The following is an 18712-nucleotide window of genomic DNA, read 5'->3' on the forward strand; positions in this document are numbered from 1 at the left end:
TACAGGCCGCAGCTGTTACGTAGCTCACATTGGGAGAGGGCCAGCTCGGTTACCGGGACTCTGCTGGCCACGGGCGAGGTGCGTCGAGCCAACACTCTCCCCGGCGTGAGGAGAGTTACATCAGACTGCGGCCGATGACGTCAATACCAGCTGCTGGTGGCGGCCAGGTCCTAGTCAGCCGTCAGCTCAGCCGACAGAGGACCCACGATCACTGTCAGTAATGGCGTCATCGCCAAGCTCTATTCATTTGATACAGAAAAGGGGAGGCAACTGGATCGGCACCAATCAGCGTCCTGCCGTCCAGCCATTACGTATCATTCAAACTCTATGTTTTATACTGAGGGCACGCTGAACATTGAGCTGGGTGTTGTTATTTGCCAGACACCAATTCTATCCTAGTGCCACTGCACCCCGTTCTCCACGCTCGCTCCCATTCGGTGCCGTCCCAGCACAGCTTCACCGCACTACCTCAGCTCCGACACCATCAATCGTAGCCGCCCGACAGACGGGCCGACAGAAGGCGCCACAAAACGCATCGAGGCCATCCAGCCGGCCGGCGGCGGCGGCCGGCTGGGCGGCGGCGGCGGCCACAGCTGAAGTAGGCCGGCCGCCGCGCGGGTTGGGTCGCCACAGCCGGCCGGTCGGCTGGGCCGCGGCACGGCGCCGCGTCCCGCACAGTGGGACCGCCGGTGAGCAGAAGGCGACTACAGCTTATTACAGCTATGAGCTAGTAAAGTCTGTCCAAAAGGGATAAAGCGGCTTCATCTCGGGTTCATCACAAAGTGTGCTTGATAGCCACGAAGGACAGCTGGCATACTTGTTGCTATTGCTATCACAGTCAGAAAGCGACGTACGATGACTGAAAGCGCATGACAGACGGCGTGTGGCAGACGAAGTATGACAGAAGCCGAATGACGGTCACCGTGTCAGCGCGTGACGGGCTCTGTGACGGCCGCGTGACGGGCAGGTTTTCTATCGAACGGGCGTGTGGCGCTCCGTGCCGCCGGTGACCCGGACATCGTGACCGGCTCGGCCGGACGCGAAACGGAGAGCTCCCGGCACGCCACGCGAGAGCTCCCGGCATGCTACGCGAGAGCCCAGCTCCCCACGCCAGGCCAGCTGACTACGAGAGAGCCCAGCTAGCAGAGTGTCCACGCGGGGCGCGTCCTCACGGCCCGGCGGCCACCGTGACGGGGTAGCTGGGTCGCGGCGCGCTACAGGTCATGGCTGCCGTGATCAGGCCATGGTGTGATGGCTACGGGATAGCGGTCAGTCATACATGCAGCGGTTATGAACTCAGAAACGAAGGATTTAGCGTGGAAGGGATAACGATGTGTTCTATGCAGGACAATGCACGTTTGATAGCGTCTGATGCCACGACTCCTACGCAGGTCAGAGTCCACCGGCCTATTCAAAGTCCAACCCCAGACACCGGCACTGTCAACACAATGAAGGACGATTACGTAGCAAGACACAGGTATAACAGTCACTCGGTAAATACGAGCGACCACCATCTTCGCCGTAGCGGTGTTCATTAGAACTGCGCAATAAGGCTGCCCGTCTAACAACAGCGAAAAATCCGCAGCGGTTCTCAGGTGATATTCACGTCACACAAACCACAAACCCGTTACCTAACTGCGCTCCAGACGGGCGCTAGCCTTCAGACCTGGTTCCCGAGCTATCCAATCATACCAGGCAAACAAAGTTCATGTCACGACTACGGACTGTCGGTGCCCCTGCCGTGTTCCAAACCGAGCGCCAGGTGCCCTGCCGAGCCTCCGTCCGGGCATCGGCCCGTCATCTCTGGCAAAAACCTGCCGGTCGGCGGCTCGCACCGGCCGCTCCAGAACCACTCGCCGGTCTTTGTCCACCACTCGACGAACAAAGGCGAGCATCTCAGAGCGACCGAGCGCGGCGCTCTCCTGCCTATCAACAGAGGCCGCCAACCGCGGCGAGCGTCCGCCGCCGCATCTCAGCGACACCCCTCCCCAGCCCACGCCCCGTGTCCATCTCACGCCAGTGCACGTGTCCCGGCTATCGTCCGAGCTACGCGCAGGGGGCCACTCCTAATAAGGAGCCGCCAGCTCGCGGTTCCCGGGTCACGAGAGTTCCCAGCGCGTTATCTGCGGTGCTTCCTACTGCGGTTTCGAGTCGTGCGGTTACGCTGCCGAGGCGATAGCGACGCTACTAGAGTCGCGACTCATGACACTCAACTCACGACAGATTCTCAGTGAGCTGGCCGGTGAAGAGACGGAGCTTGTCTCTTCACCGCGAGGCAGAGCCGGTGTTAAAGCTGCACTGCAGCGGCGAGAGGAGGTCACCCACGGCCACGTCTGCACGGCAATAACCGAGATTGAAATGGTGATTCGTACCGGTCCGGCATGCCAATTTCGCAATCTAACGACCGACCGGTAAACACAGCCACAAATGAAGGCGTATAGCTCGGGCATACTAAAACATCGCGGTTCGAGCATACTAAAGACATCTCCCCTCCATCTGAGCTGAGAGGCAGTGTTCGGGTAACGGATACCGCAGCAGCACCAAGGCTGTCGTCTCTCAGCAGCGAGCCTGCAAAGCGCAACCCGAGGGTTTGCAATTATCGTTGTTTTGCAGAGAACACAGAGGCCGCGCGAGGCACACCAATCATTCCTTGAGATCCAGTTAAACTGCACTTAGCGCACCAAGGCTTTGTGCAGAGTAAAGCACTGCGCACCACAATGTGTTTCGTAACAGCAAATATGGGCGACCAAGCCAAGCTGCAATACGATCCCAGGCTATCGCCTGCGCAGCAGCCGGTAAGAACAAAACACGAAGACGGAGCTGGCAAAGTAGGTGGCGAGTGACAACAAGCGCAAGTAGCGCTAGCTTGAGAAAACGTCTTCCAAAATCCGTTCCTGTCTTTTGCCCGAAAAGTTACATTAAAGAACCGCTACATCTAAATTTATAACAATTTAACGAAAATAATATAAACGTCGGTCACCTGCAAAGCGGATACAAACTGATGGAGCCGGATCCGGATCACCTCTTCGGGCAGCAGCTGGAGCGATTTTCACCCATGTATCATCGATCTGGGCAGCTGGCTTCGGCCACAGCTGGGGCCCATTTGGGCACGCGGTGAGCAGCCCACCGACCACCGCTTATCGTCCTCTGTCCATAGCTCGTCGACCAGAAGCAGTCCACACCACCGCGAGTAGTTCACCAACCACCGTCCACAGCAGTTTCCACTTCCAACCAGTGGCGGAAAACAGTACAGCGTGAAGCCCTTCCACAGCTTCCACTGGCGGTCCACACCACGGCGTGCCGTCCACCGCCACAGTCCACTGTTCACCGTCCACTGACCACCACACAAACTGCAGCGTCTAGTCCGGAGTTCACCACACCGCTCTCGCATCCTTAGCCACCCTGCTGTTCTATTCGACCCGCATACAGACGCGCGCGGGCACATACATCAACCGATAAAAACCCGGCCCGTAGACAGCTGTTGTTCGCAAGATCCGCATCAGGAATGATAACAAACGACGCTGTTGCAGACTGCATGCGGTCATTGCTGAGCTAGCTGCACAGATTGGAGCACAACAATGCGCCCGACACCTGCACGGCCTACACCTTGTTATCTAACGCGGTCACCTTTTCTCCGCTGATTGTCTCCTGAGATAGATGGTCCTGTTGACAGTCCCTCCTAAATATGGTTCACCTTCGTAGTACGAAATTCATAAGTCTCATTAATTCTGCCCAGAACATTCGCACCAGTGATAGATAAGCCACAAGGAAACTGGCTAGCCCGGGGCGCAGCCAAACAGGGACTCAGTTTCGCGGAATGGAGTAGGTGCGGGACAGGTGATACCATAACCAGCTGACGCCAAACAATACAGATCACAATCCAGGCACCCAGGAAGAAAACAGAGGCACACCTTCCGCCCACACCGGTCCCAGTCCGACCTTCCTCTGCGGAAACCCACACTCCCACCACAGAGGACACCGGAAACCGGGGGAGTCGCCGCCGCACCGTCCGACCACACAGGATACACAGCCGCCCGGGTACACCCACGGTGTATCGACTGGCACTATGTAGAGTTTACCCGACAGACAGACAGACAGAGACACATGGGCGTGCCAGCAGTGGTGGTATGCAGCAGCAGTGGGGATGGTGTGTTGATGTGGCTGCAGGGTGGTACGTGGTAGGAGTTTGGAATGAGGCGAGGGAGAAAGAGAATTAGAAGAGAAAGAGACAGAGAGAGGGGGAAGGGAGATGATAGATAGATGAAGGGGAGGTGAAAGGAGGAGCAGGGAGAAAAAGGGGAGATAGATGAGTGGACAGAGTCATCCAGTATCCACTGACCATGAGCAGGTTGTCGTCGGGTCGGATGAGCGCCAGCATGTCCTGCAGGTGCCGCTGGATGTCCGAGGCGGCCACCCCGCAGCCGCCCGAGCCGGAGCCCTCGCTGGCAGCCGCAGTCACTGTGGCCGGTCCGGGCCCGGAGCCGGAGACGGGCCCGGAGCCGGCCGGAGCCGGACTCCGGGCGCGCGAGACCACCATTGACGTGCCCTTGACGGCGAAGACACACTGCCGGGCCGGGCTGCGGGCGAGATAGGGAAGATGAGGTCAGAACGGGGTCACACCATAGAACTTATGAGAAGACAACACTCGAGGAGAAAAACACACATGGCTTGTCTCTGCAGATGCACCGGCATAGGGCGTATTATCATGAGAATGACATTAAAGAATACAAAGGGGTCCCTCACTTCAATCCACGCCGCCTTTCGTAAGTACCAAGGGTCAGCAGTGACAAGACCCGCTCTATGGGTCAATTGCATACTTTTGTCTGCAAGACGAGCATTTTCCTCCATCTGCACTGGCATCCGGAGACACATAATAAGTGGCACATCCCTAAGACGGTCAAACAAAGCGCGCTGGAGCCGGTCCAGGCCTCTGATGTGCCGACAGCGGCGGTCTGGGTCAAACGCGCTGCGGGGGCCGCAGCGGGGCAATGTGCGCAGTTTGGGGCCCGGGTCGGCCAGAGAGCCGCTGTGCTGGCACCACGGCGGCGAGCACGGCCACAAAGCCAGTCAGAGCTCACACTGAGAACGGTTGGTGGTACAGGGATTGACACTTCCCGGGCAGGAGCGATAGGACGATGGTGTGATGACTGTCAGGCAGCGGTGGCGAGGAGGCGAGATGGCCGGGACGATGAGGTACTGCTGCTGTGAGTCGTTGGGAAACAACCCTCAATGGGTCGGTCAGTCAGCCAACAACCAACACCCACCGTTCTAGTCCACTCCTGACTCGACCTGATATGACCGTCCCACACTGGGCCGGGGGTCCGGAAAAGTGCTAGAAATTATTTGTGATTGAGTTGTTAATCTCAGTGACAAGCAAACATGCTAAAAACGAAGTGGGGCTGCTTAACCCTCGCCGGACCTATTGTCGGACCCCCCACCCCCTCGGCCGGCCGAGGGGGGAGGGTTGGTACGACCCCTTTTTGCCGTTTCGCCCCTAATGGAGCTAGAGCCTCGCGGAAAAAACAAGCGTGTGCGCCGTTTCAAGGCGGAACGATTGATACCCGATTTTAAGGTCCCAGGTCAACCGGTAACCTCTGATGTGAAGTCAAAAAGCCCAAGGTAGGGTTTGGTTTTTGGCAAATAATTTCGCAAAAAAATGGCCGCAGAGCAGCGATTTTGGCACCATCGTGTTCGCCTGGCTCAGGCGCGTCGAATGGTATACTTTTTGTTCGGGTGAGGTCAACTTAAGGTATTGACCTCGAGTCAAGGTCAGTTCAGAGCCCATCAGGCCACGAACTTAATCGAAGGAGGTCGTATCGCATATCATTCGATTCGGGAGGTCTTCCCGAGTCCATTGGTGGCTTTCCCGAGTCGCTGGCTCAATTTGATCTTGAGTTATTGACGAGAAACTCCTATGACCGGTGTGACGTCATAAATGACGTCACGGAAGGTAAAAAATGCAAAAGTAAAGCATCGGATCTTGCAAGGAGTGCACGAAATCACGATTCCGTATGCTTGAGATAGTTTGAAATCATTCCATGCGCAAAAACAACAGTTTCCTTATTTCCCCATTCACTTTTAATGGTGAGGTCACGTGACCTCGAAGAGTAGCAGGCATTAGCAAAAATTGCGAGTAGGGCATGACAGAAAGATGATTGGTGGTTTGTATGGCATGGCCATTTTTAGCGGCTCGAAATAACATTTCTCAAAAAGTCTAACTAAAGAGCAAGTTGTTGTTGATTATCACTGACTTGTGTTTAGGGGTTAATAATGACTGAATTTTTTAGTTTGGCCCAGAAATGTTGACAGCATTGTGTGCGTTGATCAATTCTGAGCTCAGGGACATATATTTTATTTAGATTATAAGCGTTTGTTTTTCACAACTTCCAGCGCTTTAAAGAGCGCCGGGCCTTCAGTGGAGCGGCGAAGTGACAATTGCCCCTACATCATGTGGTTTACTGGCGCATATCTCGAAAAGTAGCAGGGAAAAGCAGCAAAGCACCTATATGGAACAAAAGATGAGTAATCAGAGGCTAGTATAAAATGTTCATTTTTAGCCGCTCGAAATAACGTTTTTATAAAAGTCTAATTAAAAAATTGGATACGATTTTAAATTACGTCTTGCAGCTGCTTGCAAACAGCTAGCTTATCTTGCAGAAAAGCGATGCAATATGTCAGAATGATGTTGGCACAGTGAACAACAGTGCCCTGAACTAGTCTGACAGGAAATTTCGTTCAAAACGACGATTGGTCAACTAATAAACTACCACTAAAGTTCATCATTAAAATCGGTAAATGTGGTGGCCTATAGAGAGTCTAAATTGTCTTGTGTTTGGTGACAACTGACGACCTCAATTTTGACCTTAGGGCAAAACTAGCATCGGAATCATATTCTTCGATCAATTTGGGATTAAATGATACCTATTTTGTTCATATTGCGGACAGTCAGTTTGGGGGAATTTCTAGCGCTTTTTCAGGCTGCCGGCCTATAGTGCGTCCCCTCCACCCCCGCTCCGACACAGCCGGCTGAATTCAGCCGACATATCCGGGCAGGGTGCAGTGCCCCGGCTGGGCCCGGCCGCCCCCGCCCCCCCCCCCCCCCCGGGTTCGCCACGGTTCGGCGCGCCGCCCGTGACCATCCTGCCGCCCCCGCCCCCGCCCGCAGCTGACTGTACCGTGCCGTCCGAACTGGGACCACTGACGGCGGCCTACTTCTGTCAGCGAGTGCCGCTGCAGCGGCGGCGAGCGGCGAGAGGTCGAGCTGCGAGGCACGAGGCTAGTTACTCTGTCTGAGACTGTGGCACTGCTTCAACGCGGATATTCGTGGTGCGGCATATAACTTATGAGGGTCGATATGTCAGTATATCAAACACCATTGCATCAAATGCAGGTATATGCACAAAGTGAGCGTGACATGACGATCCATACGGTTACCAAGGGCTTATTGAATTGAGATTACATTACACCACTACAACCACAGCATGAAGCTACGTCAGCATTGCACCACTGCCGGTAATGGAAGACGCACGGAACGCTCACAGTGTGGAACCGAGTTGCGTCACCTTCTCAGTTCACGCCGCACGAGGCAATACAAGGAAGGAAGTCTGCACGGCAGAACTACCCTGGGTCCGGCGGCGTCTCAATGCTTTCTTCGAGCACCATGCTGTGAGGTTTGCGAAAGAGTCAGTCTGTTTGTCTTTTGTCGCTCGGGGACGCAAAAAGCCAAAGGAGGCAGATGGAGTGGCCAAGTACCAACAACGAATGTCGCAATAACCCCACCGGCCGGCCGTTCGGGCCCAGTTAGGCAGCGGCATAAAAGCCGCATCATTTCTGGCTCCAACAAGGCCAGCGGCACCGTCAAACTGGCGTCAGGCCATGCACGGCGCTATCGGCTGCGGGCTGGCAGTGTTTGCAGACCAATGAGAGGAGCCCAGGGGAAGGTGAGAGGGTGCATGGCAGTCCGGCCAACTGCGGGCAGTCTGTGGGGAGGGACGGGGAGCCGCAGGGGCGTAGGCAGGGGGGGGGCCACTGGGCCATGGCCCCCCCCCCCCCTTGGGCGCCGAAGGCGCCCTTTGCGATTGGAGGGCGCCGAAGGCGCCCTCCAATCGCAAATGCAATTGTGATATAATCGAATCGAAAAACAATCGCGACTGGAGGGCGCCCTCCAATCGCGAATGTGTTTACAGGGAAAATACGGATGGAGGGCGCCCTCGGAGGACGCCCATTCCAAATACGCCCTCCAAATACGGTTGGAGGGCTCCCTCGGGCGCCCTCCAACCACATTTGTAGGCTGTAGCTCTCTAAGCGTAACGGTGGTCGCCTATGTAAGCCGCTGTCCTGTAAATAAGCGCCCTCTCACCCGAAGGCGCCCTCCTGTAGGTCGCCACCCTGCTACACATTGCCGCCCTTCTGCTGATCGGTGTCCTCATAATTATTGGCGCTCTCCTACCTATTGAGCCCTCATGTGAAATTTTGAAGGCCGCCTTTCTCCCTTTTGGCACCCTCTTGTTCAGTGCCGCCCTCCTACCTATTGGTTCCCTAGTCCTTCCTGTTGAATGTTAATCGGGGCCCTTCTCCTATTGGCGCCCTCGTGTAGATCGCCGCCCTCCTAACCACTGGCACCCTCCTGTTGATCACCGCCCTCCTATCCACTGGCACCTTCCTGTTGACCAGCGCCCTCCGCACAGACGCCCTCCTGTTCGTGTCATCCTCTTGAGCAAAGGCGCCCTCCTCACCATTGCCACCCCCATTTTAATCGTCACCCTTCCGCTCATTGGCGACTTCCAGTTGATGACCGCCCTCCCACCTATTGGCGACCTCTTGTTGATCGCCACCCTCCTATTGGTGCTCTCCTGTTCCTCGCCACCCTCTTACCTGGTGGCGCCCTCCTGTTGATTGTTGATCGGCGCCCTCCTGCCTATTGGTGCCCTCCTGTTGATCGCTGCCCTTCTATCCATTGGCGCCCTCCTGCTGCTCGCCAACTTCCTACCTATCGGTGCCCTACTGTCGAAACTCGGGATGTTGATCGGGGCTCTTCTACCTATTAGTGCCCTCCTGTGGATCGCAGCCCTTCTACCTATTGGCAACATCCGTTGATCGCTGCCCTCCTATCATTTATTTACTCCTTTGGCATGTTTTTCAACTTAGTCGTTCTATTGCACATAGTTGATGTCTTGCCTGTGAAAACTGCCACAAATGAACGTGCATTCAGCACAATGAATGAAGTATCTATACCTACCAAAACTATCTACGCTCTACGATGCATAAAACACGTCTTTGGTCTTAACGGATTGATCCTACTTTACGTGCATCATGGCATCTATATGGATTACGATTAAGTATTGTCAACAGGTTCGGGCGCAACAGCAGGCATCTGAAGTTTCGGTGATTGAAACTGGTTATGTGGGTACACTGTATGCATCTGTGAGAAGGCTATGAAGGCTGGTCTGAGGTAATTTGGATGATGTTTACGCATCTCGCGCTCCGGTATCAATCCGATACGGTGATCTGGTGCGTAGATATGCCACCGCCAATAAACTTTTATACATCGACACCCATGAGCCAAGCTTTCTGTACAGTTTGTGTGGCAGCGGCCCGACCAAACCTTAGGTATTTTTTACACCTTCAAATTTGGTAAAAGAGCGAGAGGAGCTTTGAACAGTGATCGTATAAAAGGCGTGCCTAAAAAGCGGAGGAAAAGGTTGTTTTCAAAAATTTCGCGCGCCTTCGGCGCAGCATTTCAAGAACACTTGACCTTTTGTGACCTGGAGTATAAAGAATACACACGATGCAAAATCAATGCAGCACGACCTATACGAGGTTACGCAAAAAAAAGCTGGTGGCATGGTAAAAAACGCCTCCCAACCCCCAAACCCCCACTGAGCGATTTTTTATCTCGCGACCGTATGGCGCCCTCCTTGGGTGAGGTGGCGCCCTCCAAACCCTTGGCCCCCCCCCTTCGCGATTTTCTAAATACGCCGCTGGGGAGCCGGGCACGAATTCAGCACGGCCTCACCGTGACTTGACCATGGCTTCACACTGCAGCTCCAGCGTGACTGCAGCGCGGCCTCAGACGTGAACGAAACAGGTCATCGGCGAGCTTGCAAGTTTTATTCCCATCAAGTTTGCAAATCGACTGCATTTTCGATTAAATAGGAGTACGTCATTAGAAATATCGGTAGACGTCTACCGTAGACACATGCTCGACTAAAACATGACAATTAGTGGAAATGGGGAAGTCCACTTTGCGGTACCTATAAACCATGTCAAGTCCACACCTTTCATAGGTCTGAGGCCCGCCCGATATAGCCATCAACTGTGGAATATTTCACCTCATGACGGTGAGGTAAGCCTTCGACGTGCTCACCTAAAGTGGGCACCGAAGTGATGCCTCTCGCCCCCGTATCTACATCAACATGTCAGAATCCATTCAGCACAGCTATACATCACATCACCCGCCGCCCACGCATATCACGCCCCCAAATTTAACCGCGCTGCTCCCACCATATTCGGACCACTGCACCAGCCTCTACAGCTCAGTCATGGCGCAGCATCGAGCCCCGGCCTCCAAAATCGACCGTAAACGAAGCGGCCCACCAAATCGGCGGTGAGCGGCGGCCCGTGGGGAGTGGGCCGGTCCGTCATACTCTCAATAAGGCCATCGGCGGCGGCGCCGGCCCTCGACTGAAGTGGGTGCGGCGGCGCCGGTGAGTCGGCGGTGAAGGGTTCACTCAGTGCCCGGGGTCGGGCGGTATCAGGTCAGTGGTGAGGCCACAGATGGAGGTGAAGTAGATAGTGGGAGGTGGTGGGACGCGGTGAGTTCTATCCAAACACGGGCCAACGAGCGGAGCGGGATCCCACACATGGCGGCGGCTGAATCACACAGTGGGGAAAGACGGCACAGCAGCAGCGGCAGCAGTACGGCAGCGGTCCCACCACAGGGCAAACAGAACCAGCCACCACTGCAGAGTGCAGGGGCGGGACGGAACATTTCGCACGGCCCGAGCCGCCACATGGCCGGGTGAGTCACCACGTCGGCACCAGACTGTCGGGCGGCCGACGGCGGCGGCAAACGACGGCAGCAAACGACGAACGGCGGTCGTGAGTCGAAGACGATGGGCACCCGACTATCGACCGGTCTGGCCTGGCCGATGATTCGTCACGACTGGAGCAGGCAGTCGTCTGGAACGGGCACTGGGGCTGACTTCCAGGGCTCTGAAAACGGTGCTAGTGCATGAATTTCACTGCCGTACCAGACATGCCAAGAAGGTACCAATCTGACTGATTACTGATCAGAACTGAGACCGATCCAAGTCACCTATAAGTGATATGACCGACCAACTACCCGACTAGCTCAATCTCAATGCACACAAAGCCAGAAGATCCGACTACGCTAACCCACACCGTACCCGTGATCGCTCCGCTCCACCCTCCCCACGCCCAGCCCAGCCCAGCCCGGTCCGATAATACTGCGCCAGCCACCAGCTGCAGCGTCCGCTGATGACACGTTAGATCAGCAGCGCAGCCGTCACACCCTGTCACCGGCCGCAGCAAACACAAACGGCTCACCTTGGCGGGACCGCTGCACGCAGCCAAACACCTCCTGCGAGCGGAGATCGCATCGGGACCGGCGCGCGACAGACCCCGACAGAGCGATAACAGCGCGGGGCGGTCAGCTGGTCCGGGCCGGCGGTACGGAGAATCGAGTCCGGGATCAAGTCCGGGCGGCGCTAAAAGCGTCCGGGTTTAGAAGATGTGTGGTGAAGTTTTCATCAGACAAGTTCTCCTTTCCATCTCCTTCATGTCAGCACAAGAGCAGCATAAAGAGAACCACCAAGTCCAAGGCAACCGGCGCAAAAAAAAAACAGCTCCGAGTGTGTGCAACTCGTGAAATCGATGTTTCCAGTTTTCTAGCAAACATGGTTTTCCGCTCCGACCGGACCCGGTTTTCCGTCCGACCCGGTCACCTCAATCCGTTCTCGCTGCAACACCGACATACCTACTACAAATCGCCTCTCTCTCCGATAGGCAAATAGTGGTGGCGCAGCCCGGTCTGCCAGGTATCTGGCAGTTGGGTCACGCAATGACCGGACGGGAGGGCGGCGGGCTCGTTACAGATCACGTCAGTGGCAGTGGACTACGGCCGAGCAACAAAAACAGCCCTGGCACTCGACCTTATTCAGCTGGCAAATGCCAAACACTGGACAATGTCCGGGTAACAACCGCCACCTCTCAAAAAAGGATTGTAGGGAGAATCCAGATCTGTTTGTCGTGATAATCTGATCCAGCGCGCTCGCTACTGAGTAGGGAGACCATTGCCAAACACGGATACTTCCGAAACAATGCACACACAAAAAAAAACATCATTATTCTAGGAAGCGATTACCAACAGCATCAAGTTTGGGCGAAATACCGGGGAGAAACTGCATCCGGTCCATGACTGGGGCGGCACGTGGCTAGTCCGACAAGTTTCACTGTCGTGGCGTATCAGCAGCCGAGTCCGTGCCTGCCCTGTGGGGCAGGCGGACACGGGCTGGCCGGGGGCCAACGCGGGGGCTCGGGGTGGCGTCACATCCGCCAGCCCGTGCATCGGAACAGGAGAGTTCCCCTTCCGGCGGCCACACGGAGGAAAAGGATGCGCAGATAGCTTTCATGATGATTATTTGGGAGAATGTTGTAATGGAAAGGACTAGTGTGCCGATTGCGGAGCTGCTTACTGCGAGGGCGGTAGCTCGTGATTACGACTCCAAGGACTTACAGAGGCAGCATTGCCAATTCGTGTTGGGACAACGCTGCATTCCGCTAGTGCGCACGGCACAGAGCGGCACGGCACATGACTCTGTTCCGTGCCTCGGCTCGGTCAGTTCCGCACCACTGCACCACAGTGTCGGTGTCGCACCGCCCGCGCCGGCGCCGGCGCTTCTGCCGCCACCGGCACCGCTTCACGGCCCACCACAGCGAGCTTGGCTGCCTCCGCCGCGCCGCTACCAGCGTGAGCATGGCTGCCTCCGCCGCTGCGGCCCATCCCGTTACGACCCGCACCCTCCCCTCCCGTCCGGCCCGACCGGCGCCGTACCGCGCTCGTCACGGACCGTCACGGCGTCCGTCACGGGCCGTCACTGCTGCAGCGTCACCGGCGCGTCACGTCACAGGATCGGGCGCCGCCGCGGACGCCACTCCCGGACACCAAATATGTGGAGAAACGGGTGCCGCGATGTTGCGTCATCTTGGGCAATATTGACAGATCCGCTGTGGGAGGGATAAGAGCTCGTCGATTTCACGTCTGGACAGGATTGTGGATATTGGAGACCAGGGAAAGAGGAAAAAGAAACTCTCTGTCGACAGGCATCAATCAGTGAAGACTCACCGGAAGGTAGAAGCCATGCAGCGCTGGCTATTTCCTTATCCGACGCTTCAACGCACTGTCTGCCACGTAGTAGTTACAGGCTTCAGCACAGAGGATTTGCGCTAAAAAGTGATTCCCTAACAAAGACGCGCTACTTACACCGTCTAACTACGCCAAATCGTACCCAGATTGACACCAGCATCCCAAGGACAACACACGCCAACATAACCGCACAACGCAGCTATGATGTCAGAGGCGACATTGGCGATACATCCCCCACAGAGTGTTATCATCGCTGAAAGGGAGGCGGTAACATCGACCGGACAATTCACGGATAAGCCCTATCTGGGGTAGCGAACAACGCTGGGAAACGACGCAAAACACACAGCGACGAGCTGACAAACCGTCCGAGCTCGTCCTCGCTCTAACGACCGTTCGAAATGAATCCACTGCAGGGATCTCCCGGAAAAGCACCAGCTTCGGCTGCACCGCGCCGCTTGATTCACTCACGCGCTTCCAACGACGTACCGCCAGTAACGCCGTGGCCTGCTTTTCTCCGAACATCGCTCCAGTGAATCAGCGAGAGCGAGCGAGCGTTTTGACCCGCGCCCTCGACCGACCGCGTGCGCCGCCGCCACCGTGTGAGGGAGTGAAGCTTCACTCTACCGTGTGAGCCAGCAGAACTGACTGTGGACTGTAGTGTGAGCCAGCAGGGCTGCGGTACTGCAGTGAGCCACAGTCACAAGAGTTTCACAGCTGCTATGTGAGCCTGTTGGATTCCACTGCTGTCGTAAACCAGAGCCAGCAAAGGTCCACAGCTGTCATGTTAGCCAGCAGCGAGTGGACCCTATGACCGGGGCGGACTGAGCTGGTAGATGTCGGAGGAGGTCACGGCCCACCAGGGGTGATTGGGGTGACCGAACGGTGGTGCAGCGTTCATCGGTGCGGTCCGGTGCATCGACAAGCAGAGGGAAGGAGAAGGAAACAGAGAGAGCCTCTGGCTGCCTGTGACAGGAAAAAATATACCACAATCCTCGAGCGAATAAAAAGGCTCTATGAGCGGTCGGAGCCATCCTCTCTTACCCCAGTGAGCCTCTCCATAAACACACATGCCGAGTGATAAATAGGAGTGACGGGACATAATCAAGGGCACGGAATGGCCATCGTTCTTTGTTGGTCCATTTCACGCCTGGATCCCGTCGGCACTAATCGTAAGTCAGTCCACAGTTTTCAGCTAAGCAGACGATACCAGCCCGCCGTACGTCACACACAAGGAATGTTTGGAGACCCACTCGTAGCGTCATGAATATCCGGATGTAGCCAGACGGTTACCCAATGAAGAAGGCCGGCCCAAACACTGATAAGACATCAATCACTTTCGATCAGTCACTTGTATCCTATCACACCACAAGGAGGTCACTGAAAGAAGACATGAAAGGTTCACTTCAGCCTTCAGATTAGCGCAAATTTCATCATGGGGGTTTCTGGAGGGTACCAGTCACCATCGCGCCATGTCAAATTGACGAAACTGGTAGGGAAGTCTCCAGTACTCACAATTTGAAGGTGGTGCGCACATGTTGTACGCCCATGGCGGCAGCGGGCCGACGCGGTAACGTCACGAGTTCGACGGCCACGGCGACGGCCAGTTCCCGGTCAGAGCAGAGCACCTCAGCACCCCTCACCGTCACCCTCACCGCCGCTCAGTCCGAGCGGAGCTCACACAGCACCTCCCCTCGCCACGGCGCTCAGCGGCCAACTAACGGCGCCCGCCGCCGCGCCGCTCTCTCCCAGCCGCCGCCGCCGCCGGCTGCCAAGTTTGGGCATAGCGGGCGGCGGGCGGCAGCGGCGGGCGGCGGGCGGTGGGCTGTGGGCGGCCAGCCAGCCGCCCAGCCGCCAACCAGACGGAGCGGCGCCACGCACGCACTCCCCTCGCTCGGGAGCGGCCTGTGATGGGGAGGGGAGGGTAGCGGGCACTCGGTCAGCTGTAGCGGTGCAATGGTTACGCCCTACTACGCCCAGGTGAATAGATAAGTGATCGTCCGTCCCACTGCCCTGGTGTTCCCTGGTGACCCCGAGTCAACCAGGGCCGTACCACGCGGCGCCGGCCGGCCTTCTAGGGAGCGCGGTCGGGCGGCGGCGGGGGCCGGGGAACCCTTCAGTGCGCGTGCCGCACCATATTCAGCCGTCGGAGGAGGCGGCCCTCGTACCGGCCACGCGCCGCTGCCGCCGCCGTAGGCACGCTGCCAACGCCAACAGACGGACACGCCTCGAACGACCCAATGATGGACTTCGACGACCGGACGACGGCGGGTCACCAGGTCAGCCGCGGGTGACGAGTCGGACGGAGTCAGAGGTCACCTCCCGGTCACAGGGGGTGATCGGTGCAGCCCGGCCAGGCGGAGGTTCGGAATCAATGACGTCGTGACCAGACAGCGAGCCCATCAACTCTGCGGTAGGTGCCGCTGGGTGATCAGAGATGCAGCCAACGTATCGGTGAGAGGCCACGGCGGACGTGCCCACACCTCCCTGTAATCTCCCTCCACCGACCCGCCGGGATTGATAGCGCCATACGCGGCGTCTCGCCGCGCGCCGTGTGCACATACGAGCCCTGTGGCCGGTCGTGGCGGCCGTGCAGACCACACACGGAAGACGGAGGACGGCCAGCGGCACGTGGCCCTGAGACGATCCGAGCGGCCGCCCGACCGGAAACCACGCGCCTCCATAATGGGCGCTGATCGGACTGACTCCAGGCTTTCGTCCACTGCCTCCACCGCCGCTGCTGCTGTGGCTACCGAGGTCTTCCAGGAGCCGGCGTCCACGCCGATGACGTTGGAAGGGAATTCGCCAAACCGGCGTATGCAACATCGTGCCCGACCATGCCGAGTGGGCGGCGGCTATCTCTGCGCTGACTCAACGCTAAGGCACTTGTCGCAGGCTGGCTGGAGACGTAAACGGGTGCAGACGGCAGCTTGGTCAGCGAGATCGCTCGACCACCGCACTCGGTTCGGTCACGCGAACCTAGTCATCGGGCCTCCCCAATTGGCAGCGGGTCTTCCCCATCGCCGTGATGCCAGTCGACTGCGGCGCGTCGGGAGCCGCACAGAAAAACGGTCGAGAGCAATGCATGCTATGCCGTCTATGCAGAGAGTGCCGCGCCAGAGACGGGGTAGGACGGCCAGAGACGGGGTGGGACGCCGGGGAAGACGCTATCGCACGGTCTTGGCAAGTGGAAGCGCTCGCCTGTCACTTAAATGTTTATGTCGATAGGCGAGTTGACGTTCAACCTTTGATGTTCAATCTGTTTCAACGAAGGCTGCATCAACCGGCTGTTTACTTAGGAATATGAAACAACGTTCCATCGCAGATAAATCTGGAAATAACTACCGCTCATTGGCATGACAAATAAAAGGCATTAGGCACGCAGTAAAATCCTCAACTCTCCACATGTAATTTCTCCTCGATGATATCTAAACATTCAACCCATGACATGTCATGCATCAGGAAAAACAATTTCGCAACCATGAAAGTGAAGCATTGACACGCGTGGGGAGAGAGCAAAACGATAGCACACATCTTATTTACGATCCCTAGATGACTCGATGACTCACTATCATGAGCGTCACTCACACACACCGGCGTCAGAGAGCGTGCGTGCGCAATACCCGGCCGTCAATTAGTACCTGCTTCCTTGTCAGCCCCACCGTATGACGTCTCAGTACACTAATGACGTCATCTATGACGCATACCGGCCGCCATGGGAGCCGCCGAGCGGCGCGGACGACCTTCATCCAGCGAATCCAGCGTCAGCCCTATCATGGATGAAGTATTTACTGGATTGGCAACTCTCCCTCGATTCGCGACCAAATATCGCAGTGCGCATGCGCCAACTCCAGATAGGACGCCAGTGTTTGGCGGCTATGCGTTCCAATGATGGGACGGGGTGGTTGGGTGGTTTTTGAGCAGTTTATTTGAGTTTGAGTTTGAGCAGTTTGAGCAGTTAAGTTCAACTGATAAAGGATAACCGCACTGTTTTTCATAATCTTTATGAGTTGAGAAGGATTTAACTTTAACACGGGGAGGGGCCGACGGGGAGGGGGGCGGGTCACTCAGGCGTCGCCCCACCCTGACGGTTTTTTCGCGATTGATCGTATGGCGCTGGGGATAAAGAGCTGAAACTTGGAACACCAGGCCTTTGATTCAAGCCGGATTTTGTGGAAATCAGCCACATTTTCAGGTCGGGTCAGATCACTGACCTATGACGTCATACGTAAACCTCTGCCGTTCTGCACGGTCCTAAAATAGTTCAGTGCTGCAACTTCGCAACGCCGTCAGTGCCAGACGATTTTCACTGGAAGATGAAACTTAGCAGGACTGCAGAGTCGATGGATTTTCGATGACTCCGACTCCCACTTCTACTCCCACTCCGGGCAGATCTGTCGACTCCGACCGACTTCAACTTCGACTCCGACTCTGCAGCCTTGCCAGGTCTGCGGAGTCGATGGATTTTCGGCGGCTAGACTCCGGTTCGCAAAATCGACTCCGACTCCGGCCCCGGTCAGAACTGTCGACTCCGACCGACTCCGGACTCTGCAGCCCTGCTCCGCAGCCCTGCTCCCAAAACCAGTTCAGAGCCGGAACGATGATAGGCAGTGGCGGTGGGACAACTTCAATTCAGGGGAACTTCCGACTTTTGATCCCATTCTTTCCATGCAACGCCCATGGGGCTAATGTTAAAATGCCAAAATCAAAGGGGGTACGGTACTCTCCCCCCCCCCCCCGTTCCACCGCCTATGATGATTAGAATTAGGGGGAGACATTGGTCTTGGCAGGCACTCTAGTGAGTCGCCGCCCGCCGGGCTGAGCCCGTCCGAATGGACGGGCCGACCAGCCTCCCAAGTAGGTACGGGGACCCGCAGTTGCTACTGTACACGAACCCCAACTCTAGCCGTCTGTCCTGTCCAGTAACAACTGATAACATTGATATCGACTGCCGGTCCCTATACAAGAGCAGCTGAGGTTTTCTGTGCGTGCCCTCTGACAGCTTATCTTTGTTCACTGTGAGGGTGCTGAGACAATTTACTCAGGGTCGCTGTACAGTAGCAACTGCGGGTCCCCATACTCTCTGCACCCGGTTACGGGTGTGCTCTGGCGGAGCTGCCCGCATGGGATAAAGTTGCCCGTCCAGCCCGGATCAGGGGGTTAAGGCGTGGAGGAAAAGGATTTGACTATCCTGAGGATGGAAAAGATGGAACAGTGTGTTATCAAAAGATGGTGATCCGTGCATTTTACGCCGGCATAAGAGCTTGGCGACTGCGCATGCACGTCCTTTGTCGAGACAAAATTCTTACCCCAATGGTCCGATTACTT

General features: G+C 56.5%; 1 protein-coding gene across 2 annotated transcripts in view; it reads right to left on the reverse strand.

Annotated features, from left to right (window-relative positions):
• LOC122380182 (protein phosphatase Slingshot-like) overlaps positions 1 to 18712 on the reverse strand; it is a 54932-nt gene that overhangs the window by 14308 nt on the left and 21912 nt on the right. Inside the window, exons 1-2 of one of the 2 annotated variants that reach the window (XM_043363118.1) lie at positions 14900 to 15086; positions 4340 to 4577 (exon numbers count right to left, since the gene is read on the reverse strand). In XM_043363118.1, coding sequence (XP_043219053.1) covers positions 4340 to 4577; positions 14900 to 14934 — 273 coding nt within the window. In that variant the 5' untranslated portion in view covers positions 14935 to 15086. Of the gene's footprint in view, positions 1 to 4339; positions 4578 to 14899; positions 15087 to 18712 lie in introns of those variants that run through there. The other variant, XM_043363117.1, reaches the window with a different exon arrangement.

The sequence above is a fragment of the Amphibalanus amphitrite genome, unplaced genomic scaffold (assembly GCF_019059575.1).
Source record: "Amphibalanus amphitrite isolate SeventyFive unplaced genomic scaffold, NRLGWU_Aamphi_draft 000092F_arrow, whole genome shotgun sequence".
Lineage (NCBI taxonomy): Eukaryota > Metazoa > Arthropoda > Thecostraca > Balanomorpha > Balanidae > Amphibalanus > Amphibalanus amphitrite.